Source organism: Aricia agestis, chromosome 8 (assembly GCF_905147365.1).
Source record: "Aricia agestis chromosome 8, ilAriAges1.1, whole genome shotgun sequence".
Taxonomy (NCBI): domain Eukaryota; kingdom Metazoa; phylum Arthropoda; class Insecta; order Lepidoptera; family Lycaenidae; genus Aricia; species Aricia agestis.
In genome coordinates this window covers 11909759-11928284 of record NC_056413.1, presented here as the reverse complement: position 1 = coordinate 11928284, position 18526 = coordinate 11909759, and the positions used below count along the sequence as shown (strand labels likewise).

The 18526-nt window shown below is 36.8% G+C and overlaps 1 protein-coding gene across 1 annotated transcript in view; it reads right to left on the bottom strand.

The window, feature by feature from the left end:
* The window catches only part of LOC121729376 (gamma-aminobutyric acid type B receptor subunit 1), a 258416-nt gene that overhangs the window by 106657 nt on the left and 133233 nt on the right, over positions 1-18526 (bottom strand). The window contains exons 3-4 of the mRNA XM_042117865.1: positions 15927-16061; positions 11855-12025 (exon numbers count right to left, since the gene is read on the bottom strand). Coding sequence (XP_041973799.1) covers positions 11855-12025; positions 15927-16061 — 306 coding nt within the window. The remainder of the gene's footprint in view (positions 1-11854; positions 12026-15926; positions 16062-18526) is intronic.

Sequence of the window (18526 nt, the reverse complement as noted above, 5' to 3'; positions counted from 1 at the left end):
CAGTGTGGACATAGCTATTAAATTAATCGTAATGTAGACAACAGTTTAAGCGTTATGGTGGTAGAGAACAATATCATTATCCCTTTTGCCGTAGTCAGGTAAATTGACAACACCAATTTTTATTTCACAAGCAATTACAATTATTATACAAGTGTTATTAGCGTTAGTAAAAAGCTTAACCTTTAAAATATCAACGAAACTAATAAACACCAGACGTGCTATTGATGTTCCAACAGAAAATTTGTTTAATGGGGTTTGAGTTTTTAATTTGAAAACTCTAGCGAGCAGATTTAGTTTTAAATGTTTAATAAGCTTACTCACTTTGAAATGTTTCTAAATCGAACTACAAAACTAATCTGAATCTAATTTTGTGGTATATCATATACCACAAAATCAATATATTATAGGTAATAGTGTAAAAAATATGATAAAATATGACGAGTGCCACTAATAATTAAGTACAGATCCGTAGTCAATGCTTATTAAAAAGCCTTTTTAAGCATCAACAGATAAACTATCAGCACAATTTGTAGAGGGTTTACATTAAGTGAAAGCGTTTGGGATGACGTCACAGTACACAACGGGAGTGCCCGCTCAGACCCACTTGAGCGGAAAACCGGAGGCGCCCTAATTACATTGAAACCGGCGTGAAAAGCTGCGCTATTTGTACTGTATATAGCGTTACTGTGTGCAGGGTTACCGAAAACTGTTATTGTAATATAATTATAATATATATACTGTATGCGCAGTTCGGAATACTGCTGAAATTAGTGACGCTGTGCGCAGTATTACTGAATGCAAAGTTATTGTGTATTATAGTGTTACTGTGTACTGGGTACAGAATACAGCGTTGCTGAAAACAGTTTTACTGTGTACAGCGTTACTATGTGTAGACTGCTGAGTTACTGTAAACAGTGTTACAGTGTTACTGTATGCAGGGTACAGAATACAGCGTTGCTGAAAACAGTTTTACTGTGTGCAGCGTTACTATGTGCAGACTGCTGAGTTACTGTAAACAGTGTTACAGTGTTACTGTATGTTGGGTACAGAATACAGCGTTGATGAAAACAGTTTTACTGTGTGCAGCGTTACTATGTGCAGACTGCTGAGTTACTGTAAACAGTGTTACAGTGTTACTATGTGCAGGGTACAGAATACAGCGTTGCAGAAAACAGTTTTACTGTGTGCAGTATTACTATGTGCAGACTGCTGAGTTACTGTAAACAGTGTTACAGTGTTACTGTATGCAGGGTACATAATATAGCGTTGCTGAAAACAGTTTTACTGTGTGCAGCGTTGCTATGTGCAGACTGCTCTCAAAACAGTGTTACTGTGTGTAGAGTTACTGAAAACAGAGTTACTATGTGGAGGGTACGGAATACAGCGTTGCTGAAATCAGTGTTACTGTACGCAGCGTTACTGTATGTAGATACAGATGTAATTGTATATTATAGTATTACTGCGTGCAGAGTTACAGAGAACTGTGTTACTATGTGCTAGGTACAGAATACAGCGGTGCTGAAAACAGTGTCGTTACTGTATTATACAGTGTTGATGTAAAAACAGCGTGACTATGCGTATGCTCTTCGCAGTATCTCTACATGCCACTCTATACTATAAAGACTTACTGAAAATTGTGTTACTGTGTGCAGAATTACTGTAATGTTACATCCTTACTGAAATCAATATTACTGTGAGTAGACTGCAGAATTACTGTATATACTCGTAACATGGCTGAAAACAGCGTTACCGTATGCAGGGTTATTGTATAGTGTATACAACATAATTTTGTGCAGTATTTCTGTTACAGCATTACTGACTGTCGTATATAACATTATTGTCCCTGATTTTACGTATAATATAAGCAGTATGAGCTGCTACTACTGTCAGATAAAACAGCTTTACTAGTCGTTAATGACAGCGTTATTATTTTGTGTACAGAACACAGCGCGCTGTGTTCTGTACCCAGCACTGCAACGTTGCCTAAAACAGTGTTACTGTGTGCAGCGTTATAACTATGTGCAGACTGCTGAGTTACTGTAAACAGTGTTACTGTTTGCAGAGTTATTGTATATTATAGCGTTACTGTCTACTGGGTACAGAATACAGCGTTGCTAAAATCAGTGTTACTGTGTGCTGAGTACAGAACACAGCGTTGCCTAAAACAGTGTTACTGTGTGCAGCGTTATAACTATGTGCAGAGTTATAACAAACTGCTGAGTTACTGTAAACAGTGTTACTGTTTGCAGAGTTATTGTGTATTATAGCGTTACTGTCTACTGGGTACAGAATACAGCGTTGCTGAAATCAGTGTTACTGTGTGCTGAGTACAGAACACAGCGTTGCCTAAAACAGTGTAACTGTGTGCAGCGTTACTATGTGCAGACTGCTGAGTTACTATGTAAACAGTTTTACAGTGTTACTATGTGCAGGGTACAGAATACAGCATTGCTGAAAACAGTTTTACTGTGTGCAGTGTTCCATGTGCAGACTGCTCTCAAAACAGTGTTACTGTGTGCAGGGTACGGAATACAGCGTAGCTGAAATCAGTGTTAATGTACGCAACGTTACTGTATGTAGAGTTATTGTATATTATAAGTATTACTGCGTGCAGAGTTACTGTTAACTGTGTTACTATGTGCTAGGTTATAGGTACAGAATACAGCGGTGCTGAAAATAGTGTCGTTACTGTATTATACAGTGTTGATGTAAAAACGCGTGTACGCGTATGCGAAAAGCAGTATCTCCACATGCCATTCTATACTATAAAGCCTTACCGAAAATTGTGTTTCTGTGTGCAGAGTTATCGTCATGTTACAACATTACTTAAATCAGTATTACTGTGAACAGACTGCAGAATTACTGTATATAAATGACTGAAAACAGCGTTACCGTATGCAGGGTTATTGTATAGTGTATACAACATAACTTTGTGCAGTATTTCTGTTACATCGTTACTGACTGTCGTATATAAAATTATTGTCCCTGATTTTACGTATAATATAAGCAGTGTGAGCTGCTACTACTATGCGATAAAACAGCTTTACTAGTCGTTAATGACAGCGTTATTATTTTGTATATGATACACATAACGTCACAGTTTGCAGATGCAATCGTACACAGAAATTACAGCACTGTAAGAAGAATTACTAAGCGCAGCATTACATAACCGTTATATGAACCTGCATAATATTCGCAAATAAAAATGGTTTTATGAACCTGCATACGATCTATATATATAAAACTCAAAGGTGACTGACTGATTGACATAGTGATCTATCAACGCGCAGTCCAAACCACTGGACGGATCGGGCTGAAATTTGGCTTGCAGGTAGATGTTATGACGTAGGCATCCGCTAAGAAAGGATTTTGATAAATTTCAACCCCAAGGGGTTCAAATAGGGGATGAAAGTTTATATACAGAGTGTAACAAAAATAAGTGATAATACTTTAGGGTATGTATGTGTTCCTTGTAGAGAGTTCACTGTAAAAGTAGCAGCGCTCAAAGACCAAATTTTTTTTTCACTTTTGTATGGGCAAGCGCCCGAACGTCACGAGTTTCCCCATACAAAAGTGAAAAAAAATTTTGGTCTTTCAGCGCTGCTACTTTTATAGTGAACTCTCTATAAGGAACACATACTCACCCTAAAGTATTATCACTTATTTTTGTTACACCTTGTATAATAATACTTCTTAACGCGAGCGAAGCCGCGGGCAAAAGCTCGTTTCGATATATTATAATATTATGGTGCTATAGCTTTAACGATAACTGTCTTAATATAATGACTGCTTTCGCAGCAGCAACCGATGCTATTTATTATAATCGGATTCCAGTGTTTAGTGGTTATTAAATAGAATTTGTAGCTAAATATAATATTTTAATAATGCAATGTATAAACATGCAGCTTCTATTATATTATTAACGCAAGCTCCCAAAATGAGTATTTAGACGATATACTAAAAACTACCGTACTCAGAGACGAATGCCATGCTCTAAACTGTAACTTAACAATGAGTTTGACAGATAAAGTATGGGGTTTAGCAATGGGGGGTAGCAATATACAACTTATCAGCAACTATAGTTTTACGTGGGAGAGCCATGCTTCGGCACGAATGGGCAGGCTCGACCGGAGAAATACTACGTTCTCACAGAAAACCGGCGTGAAACAGCGCTTGCGCTGTGTTTCGCCGAGTGAGTGAGTTTACCGGAGGCCCAATCCCCTAACCTATTCCCTTCCCTTCCCTTCCCGTCCCTACCCTCCCCTATTACAAACTCTCCTCTCCCCTTTAAACCTCTTAAAAGGCCGGCAACGCACCTGCAGCACTTTTGATGCTGCGAGTGTCCATGGGCGACGGAAGTTGCTTTCCATCAGGTGACCCGTTTGCTCGTTTGCCCCCTTATTTCATTAAAAAAAAAATCTATAGTTTTATCATCTAGCAGAAATTCTCAAGGTGTACCTCGTACATCTTTATGGTCCTTCGAACCGGATAAAATATAGATAATATTTTTTTATTTTAAAATTTTCAAGTAACTCAAGTGTCTCTATTTAATTACTTTAATTCTTATTTTGTTTAATCAAAAATAATGAGTCTCAGTGCGGGGTTGACTCAATTAAAATTTTACACAACAATAAATGCGGTGATAAATTAACTTGTATTTTATTAACAGTCTAAGGTAGAGTTAAATAAAACTCAATGGTGCGCGAACGACGCTCCCATTATCAACCGTATTCACACGAGATAGGGTTAGGATTTAATTGCACTTATAGCAAAGGTCCAAATTAACAGGTTTAATAAAGTTTAAGTAGTTTGCGGGCCATTTCGTTTATGGTGAGTTGCGAACTGTTACTTATCGCTTTATGGTTATTGTGTCTTAGATTTGGAATTGTTAACTGGCTGGGGGTTTACTGGCAAAGTTGAATTAGTTTATTGGGGTTTTCAAGTAGCAGAAAAAACGCCATAAACAGAGAAATATGAATTTTTATTTCATTTTTGTATTCTTTCTGTATCAAATATAAGTACTCAACTTACTAGTACTAGGCTGTATCCTGTTACCCAAAAGAATTCGAATTTCATTAAAATGTTATTTATATTTCAGGATTTCACCTTTAACTTCCAATTATGTAAAACTGTTTATGTCCATTTACAATATGTTTTGTCTTATTTTTTAATTTAAGGCAGCTGTAATTATGTAAAAGTATTGTCCATTTACAATATGTTTTGTCTTTGTGTTATTTTTTAATTTAAGGCACTAAGCCGATCTTAGTTCTAACACTACAGTTTTTAGGGCTGATAGTAAGATAGGCGTGGCCTCTTGTAGGATAATTTTGGGGACGTCAGTTCTAAAACCTGTCCTAAATTAGCGTAAGCGTCTCTGAATACAGTGTGGTAACTGAGTTTTGAACAACCCACGTGTTTCATTAGCTCTTTTTAACTTTCGACTAACCAATAAGATGTTGGCTAGGCGTATCTATTTTATATCGAAATCCTCTCCGATGTTTGTATTGCGAATAATAAATATCATGTTTACGTAATAAGCATGTAAAGCTTGTCTAATTTTGAAATGACGCGCACCACCACTTCACTAGTTGATATTTATGAAGAATTTTGAACTATGAATACGAGGGAGGGGCGAGTCATTTTAAGTTAGACAAATCCTAAACAATTCTGCAATGTCAAAGAATAAATAATGTTTACCTCAGCGGGATCGATATAACAAGATGTCACAAAGGTTTAGCGAAAACAAAAGAGACTTCAATTTGCCTTTATTAAAATTGGGTCAAACAAAAGAACGATTACAAAGGCGAGATTATGAGAAAATAGCCCGCGTTTCCACGTGGAGAGTATTCTCGTATTTGACAAATTAAGTTTGAAGCGTCTTTTTTTTTATGAAATAAGGGGGCAAACGAGCAAACGGGTCACCTGATGGAAAGCAACTTCCATCGCCCATGGACACTCGCAGCATCAGAAGAGCTGCAAGTGCGTTGCCGACCTTTTAAGAGGGAATAGGGTAATAGGGGAGGGTAGGGAAGGGAAGGGAATAGTTGAGGGTAGGGAAGGGAATAGGGTAGGGGTTAGGGGATTGGGCCTCCGGTAAACTCACTCACTCGGCGAAACACAGCGCAAGCGCTGTTTCACGCCGGTTTTCTGTGAGAACGTGGTATTTATCCGGTCGAGCCGGCCCATTCGTGCCGAAGCATGGCTCTCCCACGTCTGAGATGCAGATTCTTCCGATTCTCCCACATCAACTTTTTTGCTTACGATATTATAATTATAATAAAATGCCTCTAGTCTATTGGTTTAGACTTTAGAGCGCGGCTCCTGACTCGGATTGCTGTGGCTTCAATTCCCGCGTTGGAAATATTATGTTATTTCCAAGTTTGGTAAGGACGTTGCAGGCTAATCATCAAATTATCTGACATATAAAATGATCCATGTGTCGGATGGGCATGTTAAAAGTCGATCCCTTCTTACCAGTCATGTCGGTCATCCATCCCACTGGGTAATGAGAGTAAGGGAAGAGAGAATCTTCTGCGCATACACTTGGGCACTATAAAAAATTACTCCTGCGTAACTCACCTCGTTTCAATGTAACCGGCGACCGTTACCGAAACCGTTGCGGTAATTATTATAAAATTTAGATGTTTTGAGCGTATAATTTGATGTTTATCATCATCATAATATTAATACGCGAAATAAAACTTTGTAACCCTTTTTACGAAAAATGGGGAAACGTAGGTGCATGAAATTTTGCACAGTTATAGTTTATATTGTGAAGGAGTGCATAGAACTAATATTATATTGAAATTATGCTTTTATCATACATTTTTTTAACAAATAAAACATTACACACACTACAACACACACCCATGAGAAATGAAAGATTTTTGAGTGACAAGCCTATACATACAAATTATACTCTTTTATTTATGGTTGAAGTCTGTTGACAACAAGTTGACAAATTGAAAATGGATTATAGTTTTTTATTGAATCTAAGATACTATTAGACAATGCTTACACACTGAAAAAAAATTATAAAGTCAATATTTTTTTTACAAAATATAGGTAGTAGTCCTAATGTCGTTGAAACTAAGGTCGAATTTCGACCATTGGGCGATCTTTAGTATAGGTAATTGTGCGTTCCTATATGTTTTGATATTCATACTTTTAGTCCTTCACTTCACCCAAAAAACTTTTACCTAAATTGCCTTTCATACACAACAAAATATGTAAATCGACTTTTAAAATATATTTGATATATTCCTATAAGAATGTCCGTAACACTACAATAATCACTAATAATAATCGCAACGTACCTTTATGTGACATAATATAAGCTTCAGCCCAAACAATCGAGTCCGAACCTTTTGTGCGAAATTGAAAACATAGTTGACGTGACAGAAAGGCACTTGACGTGACAAAGTCGCGCGAAATCGATACCTTCGATACATAATCGTTCGGAGCAATCGAGAACAGGTGCTTTACCTGACAATATCGTCGGCATATCGATTAATATTGTTTACTGCCTCTAGTCACGACACCGACTCATGTTCGACTTATTCGCATTGACTTTGATGCCATTATTTTTATTGAGGAATTTGATGTTTCTATTTTAAATGACTTTGCCTGACGAACTCACTATTAAAATATAAAATAAGGCGGTTACTAGTACAAGTTATTGTGGTTTTTCCGGAACACTATTTTAGCAATAGTCATTTTACTAATAACTCCTTTTTAAATTAGTAGATGGGATTAAAATGTGACGTATTAACCGAACAATGAATAAATGAAACAGTTCAAATATAGTGTCCGAACTCTGAGGCTTTTTGACTGAAGTATATTTTTATAGATCGTTCAAAATCCTTGGTTAGTTAATGTTTTGACGTTAGACAATCTAAAGCATTGATCAACAGATATTAACTTTTGTAAAAAAGTTTAGAAACTACGCATACATTTTTCTTTCATTTTACATTTTACATAACACACATTTAGGCCGGCAACGCACCTGCAGCTCTTCTGATGTTGCGAGTGTCCATGGGCGACGGTAGTTACTTTCCATCAGGTGACCCGTTTGCTCGTTTGCCCCCTTATTTCATAAAAATAAAATAGAAACGGTTTATAAATCATTTACGTTCGAGTTCACCTAATAAACCTCCCGAAGATCATGTATCCTTGGTACCAGGCCATTAGTTTCAGCGAGGCTGGTGGCTCACTAAAAACGTTCGTTCTTGACCCACATAGTATTTAATTGGCCTGTTACATTGTAACCTATTTACGGTAATTAGATACTTTCATGTTAATGATGTTATACGAATCAAAGTGGCCAAATGACATAATGGTGGGAGGGTTTTGAGAAAGTATTGTAACAAAGTATCTAAATGCAAGTCTGATGAATCCAAAAACATGATGGGACTTGGGAGACAAATGAATTTGCTACAATACATATTGATAGCTATCCTTCATTATATCACTATCATCAGCTTACCGTCTAGTCCTCTCCTAGTAGGCCTTTCTTGTACAGCCTTTATCTATCTGATGGCGCCACTTTGTTCAAAGCCTTCTTATATCTGGGGGCACGGCAGTGCTCCAGCCTAGCTTTTTAGCAAAGTCCTTTAACTTCTGATTTTTGTTTAGTTTGAAACCACGAGTCTAAAATTATCAGATTTTCCAGCGTTTCAGGCTGGAAAATCAGATGGAAAGGCAGGTCGTGTGGTAGGAAAATATTGACTTATGATTAATGTGCTATAAATTGGACCTATCGATTTCCACTTCGTCATTGTTATGTTACTTTAGAGCGAAACCGAAGTTCAAAGTGGGTTCCTTCCTTTGATTTTTCCTTCTCGTACATATTATTTATTGAACTACGTGATTTGAAGTGCAAAGATAAGGTTTCCATCATTATCTGAATCTAATGATTCCATTGCTTTCGGGTATGTGAAAATGCCTATAAAAATGATACGTGGTCAGGTTATATTATTTAGTCAAAGATACTTGTGATCTGTTGGTTAATAACCTAACAAAATATAATATGTACATTGTACGCAGGTCGTCGGTCTGCCTTACACAATTTCTCTGCTAGTACAATTAATATACACTTAAAAAACATCTACAGCTGAACATGTAACCTCCTTCTTTTTGCAAGTCGGTTAAAAAGTAACTCCATTTTGGCGTACCTACATAAAGATTCAGAATGAAGAGTGAATGAAGCGATAAACGTAACCGTTTGATTTATTTCACACATCTTTAAACTGGCATTAAAATATCGAGTAAGGTAAAAGTCACCGAGATGGGACGTTAGATGGGGCGGATAACTTGAGCATGTGTCCGTTATCAGGACTTATCACATCGGCTCTCAAGTCACGTGCGCACGTATTGGGCGTAGGGCTCGGTATTTCGAATGCCCTTAATGGATGTACCTCAATATACCTATATTTCACCTTCAACAGACCGCCTTCTTTTCTTCATCTTCATTCTTTATCTTAGGTTCTTATTACCAGCACACGCACCTTAGGTTCTTATTACCATGATTCCAGATACCTTGGAGTAGCAAATCAATGCAGTGTTGAGGAAATTTGATTTCAATAACACGGATTACCTAGTTACATTACTACTGTATGTGATAAACATTAGAGTCTGCATTTTTGTATTGTAACATTAAAACAACATCCACAATACCTCTCAAACATCAAAGATTCGATTCCCGCTTTGTAATTTGAGAAATATAAAATTTTGCCAAGTTTGGTTAGGTTAGCCATTGGTGATGGCAGAAACATACAAAAGAACTGTAAAATGGTACGAAATAATATAATAATAATAATAATATCTATGGACGCTTCACACCACGTCAGTCTGGCCCCGTGCTAAGTACCTAAAGGACTTGTGTTACAGGTACCAGACAACGGAAATATATTTAATACTTTTATACCATACATATATTTAAGATTTTTATTATATCATACACATATTTAATAGGTACACATCCAGACCCGGGAATATTGAAAACTTTTTGTTCCGTCGGCGGGATTCGAACCCGCGACCCCCGGCTTGAGCTACCAACGCGCTCACCACTGAGCCACAGAGGTCGTCAAATGTGAACACACAATATTAAAACCTGAATTACTCATACTATATTCACAAAACTACTTCATTAAAATCGGACCAACACCTTGGATATCCCGAGATCCACAAATCAAGCATACATGAAACAAAGAAATCCAATATCATTTCTTCATTTTGGTTTCACTATAGCCGTAGCCGTAAAAAAGGAATTAAAAACAGTTTGTTCGAACGTGGAAAGTTTCGTTTTCAATTTTCCATTACGACACGGAAAGCTTGGTGCGATATTTCGCGGCATTTCGGCGATGTCTCTACCGCGTGCTTCACAACACCTGACACTCCACGTAAAGGAAAAACTTCACAAAATATTCTGGTTTATGCTTTCATAAGCAGATTCGATAAATAAAGGCGGTTTTCGCACGTTACTTTTATGTTGTCAGACTATCATGCCATCTCTTGCATTGATACGAAGAACGAAAGGGAGACTTATATATTTTATCAACGATTAACTTTAACAGGACTGGTGTGGAATTGACACATAAATCTTAAATCTATATATATAAAAGAAAGTCGTGTTTGTTACAACACTTATAACTCGAGAACGGCTGGACCGATTGCCATGGTTTTTGATTTGTTGGATTTGTTTCCGTCCCGAATAGCAGAATACATCTTAAAAACAATGAAAACTCGATATGTGTAATGATTAATGAATACTTTATCATTTCAATAGATGCTGATTTGTTTATTACATGTCAAACATTTGTTGTCCAATCCTGTCAAATAGTGTAACAACTATTTTTTTTTGGAGCTTATGGCCTGGTTGCTGAGACCTTTAGCCCGGCCGCACATTGTCCGAAATTTCTGATACGAAACATTTGAACGTCGGCCGGACCGCCACACCGCACACTACGTCGGAAGCTGGCTGAACCGGCAAGACTAGACGATAAAGTACGAGACGTCATCTTGCAGGAGTCAAAGGGCGAAGAAGGTCATGACAAATTTACCGGCGAAAATTACCAGCAGAGTCACCGGGAATTTTTATAATTTTGTAATTTAGAAGACAAGACTTATTTTATTACTTATTGATTATGTTTATTTTTATGAAGCATTTTTAAAATAGGTTTTGATGATTATTGCGCACATGTTGCCTCCCCCGGGAGTGTATTTATTTTTTCTAAAATGTCTACAAAGTTCAGGTACTGTTATATTTGTTTGTTTTAGACATTAATTTTCGAAAAATTTTTATGAACCGAAAATAATGCCTAAGATTGCCATTATTGGTTCCGCCACCAGAGCCATTGTGCTCCCTGCTTTATGGCGAAACACTAGAATCACATTTTTCTTCGGTTTTCCTTCCTGGCGCTATAACCCCAGAACGCACGAACCGATTTCCACGGTTTTGCATTCGTTGGAAAGGTCTCGGGCTCCGTAAGGTCTATAGAAAAAAAATCAGAAAAACCTTCAAGAGAAAAGCAGGAAAATAGGGAAAATAATTTTATGGCAAAACAACGTTTGCCGGGACAGCTAGTTAGTATTAAATGACTGAAGAAAAGCAGTAAACTAGAATGTTAATTTTCAATAGTCTGATGCAGTGATCCACGCTTTACACGTCTACACGTCTACTTCATATTACCCAATTTTTTTGTTTCACTACACTCATACTCGTATTGAGTGTAATGACACAAAAAAATCTTTGAAAAAACTATAAAACGGGTTTTTATAAAATTTGGCATCGTTTCATTCGATCGATTAGCATACGGGCCTTGGTAAATATCTTGGTTTCTAGTCATAAACTCACCGATATGAACACCTCCTCGGCCTGCTGCAGTATGGCGATGCGGGACCACCCGAACTTCTGCATCAGCTTGATCCGGGTGGGGTTGTGGACGGTCGCGGAGGGGTGTGTACGGAACAGCGTGGGGAACCGCGCGCGGTCCGACAGCGCCGGAGATGAAGCGCCGTAGCACAGCTGAAACAAATTGTTTTAGTTGGTTCACTCGGTTGTGGTAATTATTACGAGTAGTAATCTACACTTATATGTTAAAGAGGCCAAGTTTGTTTTTTGTTCGTACTTCGTAGGAGGTAATCTCTGAAACTACTGGTCCGATTGTAAAAAAAAAATTACACCCATAGAAAGCTGGTGTATTGTTGAGTGACATAGGCTATATTTTATGTACAAAAATTATGTTTTTTTTCCTGAAATGATGTCACTCTCAGAATTTGACGCGGGCGAAGCCGCGGGCAAAACATCTCCCGTCGCGGGCGCCCTCGCCGTGCGCTCACCATAGTAACTATGGGATGACCATAAGGTTAATATACCTAGCTATATTAAATTTATGGGGATGACATGGAACAAGCACGCCTCGCGGGTAGCGGGCGCACGCTTAAGAGGTGTCCACACCGCCCTTTTTTCCATACAAACGTTGTCCCCTGTTTCCTCCCTGGATAATGCGAGTAGAGTTATAATTTTTTTCCTGAATATCTACGGCCACTAATACAATGTCTCTATGTTTTCTTTTTTTTCATAATTTAATTATTAAATAAGATATTAACGTTCAAAAACCCAAAAAATGGCCAGATTTTCCGCTGTGTTCAAACATCCAGAAAATAGATTTGGCTAGATTATACAAAAAAAATAAAACATAGGAACACAGCTCAAGCCTTTCTTTAATCTTTAATGAAAAAAGTACTTAAATCGGTTAAGTTTTGGAGATGGAATCAGGGGACAACGAATCGTTGATTTTCTGCAGTTGTCTCTATCGCGTTCTGCGGTATAGGCTTAAGGTAAGGGAAGACAGCTGTAGATATTACACGTACTTTTTTTTCATTTCTCTAGCCCCTGGTGTATCCTCTTAACGCGGCGAACGCTATTAATACTATAGAAAATCCTATTTTCGGTAGTCGCAGTAGGTAATAATTCTCAAACGAAAATTTAAGATGCCAAAAATAGGATGGCTGACAACGATTAGGTAGTTTTATCTCCTTAATTAGAAATATTAAAGAAGAATTTGAAGAACAATATTAATATTAAATTAGGTTAATCTATATAGTATATCTATATATATATATAATATATCTATATATACTAGAGATCGCCCAATGGTCGAAATTCGACCTTAGTTTGAACGACATTAGGACCACTATCTATATTTTGTAAAAAAATATTGTCTTTATAGACTTTATCATATTTTTTTCAACTTTTGTCTCTGGGACTCAGCTGATCTCAGACTGGCCGTGTAAGCATTGTCTAATAGTATCTCAGATTCAATAAAAAAAACTATAATCCATTTTCAATTTGTCATCTTGTTGTCAACAGACTTAAACAATAAATAAAAGAGTATAATTCGTATGAATAGACTTGTCACTCAAAAATCTGTCATTTTTCCTAGTGTGTGTGTTGTAGTGTGTGTAATGTTTTATTTGTTAAAAAAATGTATGATAAAAACATAATTTTAAATTAATATTAGCTCGATGCACTCCTTCACCATATAAACTATAACTGTGCAAAATTTCATTCACCTATGTTTCCCCATTTTTCGTCAAAAGGGATACAAAGTTTTTGGCTCACGTATTAATATATAGATAAAACTCAAAGGTGACTGACTGATTGACATAGTGATCTATCAACGCACAGCCCAAACCACTGGACGGATCGGGCTGAAATTTGGCATGCAGTTAGATGTTATGAAGTAGGCATCCGCTAAGAAAGGATTTTAATAAACCAAGGGATTCAAATAAATGAAAGTCTGTGTATAATAATACTTCTTAACGCGAGCGAAGCCGCGGGCAAAGGCCCGTCTTTTCTAAAAGTGTTATCTTCTAATTCCTTTTAAATCGCACAATGCGTAACTGTGTAAAAATATAGTTTCCTGAAACTTGAAAATTATAATTTTTAAGTTTCAGGAAACTTTGGTTTTCTTTAGAAGATTTGTGTGTCTAACCTAACTGTATTTCTACTAACTAAAATTTTTAGCAGCAAATAATACACAATAAGAAAGGTACACAAATATTGTATCTCTGTGCAACGAAAACGGATGAAGAAATTATTAAAAGTATAGTTTAACACGCAATATTGTCTGAATAATCCGTTGTTTCCCATTCAAACATTTTCCAGTGAACGCATATTTAACAAAGCTGGATTTGTCAACAGTATAATATTATTGTGTTATAAATACTCATTAATTGTTTGTGCTCCGAATTCAAATCAGAAAGCTATTGACTATTCATTATTTTAATTGTTATACCTATGATTTTAACATTAAAATTTTGTATTTCATATCGTTAAAAACTGTATTTGCTATAGATAATAAGTCATAACTAATGAGTGAGGACTTTAAGCATCTTTAAAGAAAATGTACTTGAAAAACTTAAAAAAAATAGGCGAAGCCTTTTTAAAAACGTGACAAACTAACAACCAAGTCGAATATTTAATATATTTCAAGCTCAAATCTGCCTTTTAGGTTCTTTTAGTGGGCGCTGAAGGTCTGAAGGGGGCGCGGCGGCGTGGGACACAGAAAAAATGGGGGCGTTGTGTAGAGGCTTGAGGGTGATTTATTTCATCAGGATGCATTTTAAATTGAAGCAATGGGGCTCTAAAATATAATTTGTTCTTAAAGTGGGCGGTAGACAAAAGTTTGGGAATCTCTGTTTTACAGCATGCCAAAAAATATACAAACAACAAACCTACTTCAAAAACACCGATTTGACTCAATCGTGTAAAACATTACAAACCTCATAAGTCGAATATTGTATCGATCATATAACTCAACGTTATAAATAAAGCGTAGGGCGCGAAATTTTGGCAGGCTTTAAGTGCTCTTAAGTTTGAAATGTCTTTTTGTTACGACAATGGAAGTAGGTTTCTGGGTCTTACTATTTGGGACAGATGTTGATTAATAAATCTCTTCGGGATGGCTTTACTACAATTGAGAACCCAAAATCCGGTACTAATTGCTTCTTAGTTCAATCTGTTTTCTATTGTGTCTGGAAAGTTTTAGGTTTTAACTTATGAACGCGGTAAAACCTAGATTGAATTTTAAGTTTAAAAACGAATATATAATCCAACTACGTTAAAACTACAGTTATAAAACCATATTTTACCCGCGTTATCATTTATAGTCAAAATATTTTAAGGTGGCGCCAGAGGTCACTGACCTATCTAGTCCAGGAGCTACGTGAAAAATGGTCGCACAGTATTCGATAATGATAAGAAAGAAAATTGAACTCTTATAAAGACACAGTCTACTATAGATTTATCAGAAAAACTCTTGGTGAGTATCTATTATATCGATAATCTCCAACTATTTATGAGTTCATACTGAGTTTACATCGAGTATGCAAAATACGATATCGCCCTCAGACTAGAAACATTTGTCACTTCGTTGTCAATCGCGGTTTCTATAGAAAACGATGAAATATGACAAAATTTTTGACAGGGGATTAATGACCGCTACGGACAGAATTCGGCAATTTGTCAGGTAAAAAAATTACTATATCCGTGGGACACTGTTATTACGTGGTCGTAGCGTGCAACTTTTAGCATAATACTAAACAGGTAAGATGAAAACCTTCTGAAAACCTTCAAGAAGAGAGCGTATTCCCTCTTAAAATGCCAGCAATGTACTCATCCTTAATGTTGCGAGAGTCCATGGGCGACGGTAGTTGCTTGCCATCAGCAGACTTAGCATGGTCACCAAAGAAACGGTTTCTTTCTACGGAAGAGTAGAGAAAGTGACAGATAGGTAAAGGTAATCCGCCATTTTGTGTATAAAAGTCAGTTTGTCCATTCTTTATAATTCTACTGTTTTAATGCTAAGCTTGCTGGGGACCCGTTTGCCCCTTATTTTATAAAAAATAAAAAAGATACTCACAACCATCAAGTTCCACATCTTGGCGGCTTCGGCGACGGTCGTGCAGACGGTGGAACAGCCGGCCAGCAGCAGCAGCTTCTGCGGCGGGTTGTACAGCAGGTTGTACATCACGCTGGCACCCAGACCCGGCTCGCACTGGAACATAGGGTTGTGTAAGCGCTGGCATAGGCACTGGCCCCAGTAACCAACCAATCTTTTATACGTGGGAGAGCCATGCTTCGGCACGAATGGACGGCTCGACCGGAGAAATACCACGTTCTCATAGAAAACCGGCGTGAAACAGCGATTGCGCTGTGTTTCGCCGGGTCAGTGAGTTTACCGGAGGCCCAATCCCCTACCCTATTCCCTTCCCTACCGTCCCCTATTCCCTTCCCTTCTCTACGCTCCCTTATTACCCTATTCCCCCTTAAAAGGCCGGCAACGCACCAGCAGCTCTTCTGATGCTCCGAGTGTCCATGGGCGACGAGTTGCTTTCCATCAGGTGACCCGTTTGCTCGTTTGCCCCCTTATTTCATAAAAAAAAAATGTCTAGTATGTATGAATAATTTAACACAATATTTTTAATTAAACCATTTTTTTAAAACAAACTGCTATTAATGGTATCCCTAATAATTGTGCTAGAAGAATCTATACTACTGCTTTGCCGTACTTTAGAAGGCGGTACCATCCATCAAAATATATGTAAATATGACTAGCGTTTAGAGATGCCAATTTAATTTAATTATGTAACGGAACCCTTCATGTGCGAGTCCAACTCGCACTTGGGAGATTTTTAATATTAAGTATTCGGTATCCGGCCTAATAGTTAGGCCGGATACCGAATAGCAGCCGAATATTCGTGGCATCTCTATTAGCGTTCAGTAACTGATGGATGGTATTTAAATTAGCGACTATATCTTTTCAAATATCAAGTTAAATACATAAATATAATTAACTTAGTTTGGGTTGCACCAACCTATAATTGTAACTTTAACTACAAACCAAAATGTCAAATCTTTGGTTAAAGTTAAAAATGGACGTCATCAAGACGCCATATTTAACCATAACCATAGAGCTCGACAAGGTTTTAAATGCACGTGGCGAAAAAAGGAACTAAAGCTGTCATCATACAAAAACGCCATTTTTGACAGTTCTCCTTTACCAGCAGCGCCCCCGTCCACGTTCATTATTAACCTTGTTGGACCAGCTGTCATCTGTAAATTTTTCCGGTCAAAGTTAAGGTTAAACTTAAAGTTGAATTTAGCCTAACTATAATCATAACTTTAACTTTAACCACGCCTCTGTTGCAACCCAACCTTAGGGTCAGATCACAATAATACGGGAATATAATTGGCATAAGAATTTATGAATTGATTTACGAAAAGGTCGGAGCAGAGGGCGATACTAGCACATACAGTAAATAATCCGACAAGGTGCGCACGTCATATCAGAATATTGACATATCGTTGTCAAATGTCGAACAAAAATTTTCGTTCACTGTCTGTGATAGTGCTGCACTCTAGCGTAAGGGCGTTCGCTGCGTTAAGCGTGTGCTCTAAAACCATTGCAAGAATAATAAATTCTATTAGTAGCACCTCGTTTCGACCTTTTTCGATTTTTCGACATTAGAGGTAATAAGAATATACGAATTAAACTAAAAAGAAGAAAGACACGATGTCTACTCTATATAAAACTTTATGCATATTATAGTCACATTTGTAACGTATCAAATGAATTATTGTGTCACAATCATACATTATATTTTTATGTGTCGTGGGATTTCGTATGAATATTAAAATCAAAATTTGCAGTTGGCCTCAATTTATATTATGTATTTTATATAGAATATAAAATCAGGGTCTTAAGATTTTCCTCATCTCGGTCCCGGGGCACGTTTATTGTTTAAACTCAATTTGGCTTAGTCCCTGTATACTTATTGCGAGAATCTCATTAATGTTATTTTTACATCAATTTGTACTCGTAAAACGTAACGCTTGTACGTGCCTTAGGATAGACATAACGCTCAATTTGAAATATAAATTAACTTACGTATAAAATAAGAAATTTTATCCTAACAGGCCCTATATTTAGATAATTTTGTTTGTAAAAATGTTGTCAAATTTTTTTGTAAAAGAAAATAGTGAGGGAGCCCTAGAACATTTTTTTTGTGATTACTAACAAGCTAATTTTTTGTGAGTAGAGTACATTTTGATAACACGAACATCATTTTTATTTTCGAAAAATCTCGATAGTGTTAGCAACAGAGATAGAAAGGATTTCATACTTTAACTTGATAGTCCTAAAATATGGATTGTTTAATTGTAGGACAAGGTTACTCTTAAATTATAATATAACTATTAACCTACCATTCCTACCAATAAACAAAAAATCAGCTGGTCAGGGTTCCGTTTTAGGGTACAGTAGTCAACCAAGTTTTGTTGATTACAGAACCTAAAGCTACTCACAAAAAATTTGCTTGTTAGTAATCACAAAAAAAAATTGTTCTAGGGCCCCCGTACTAAAAAGTTTACCTAGATTATAATATACTTTGGCCTAATTAAGCATAAAATAAAATGTTATTCTAATTAAGCATATTATTACCACATGTTTTACGTTATTTT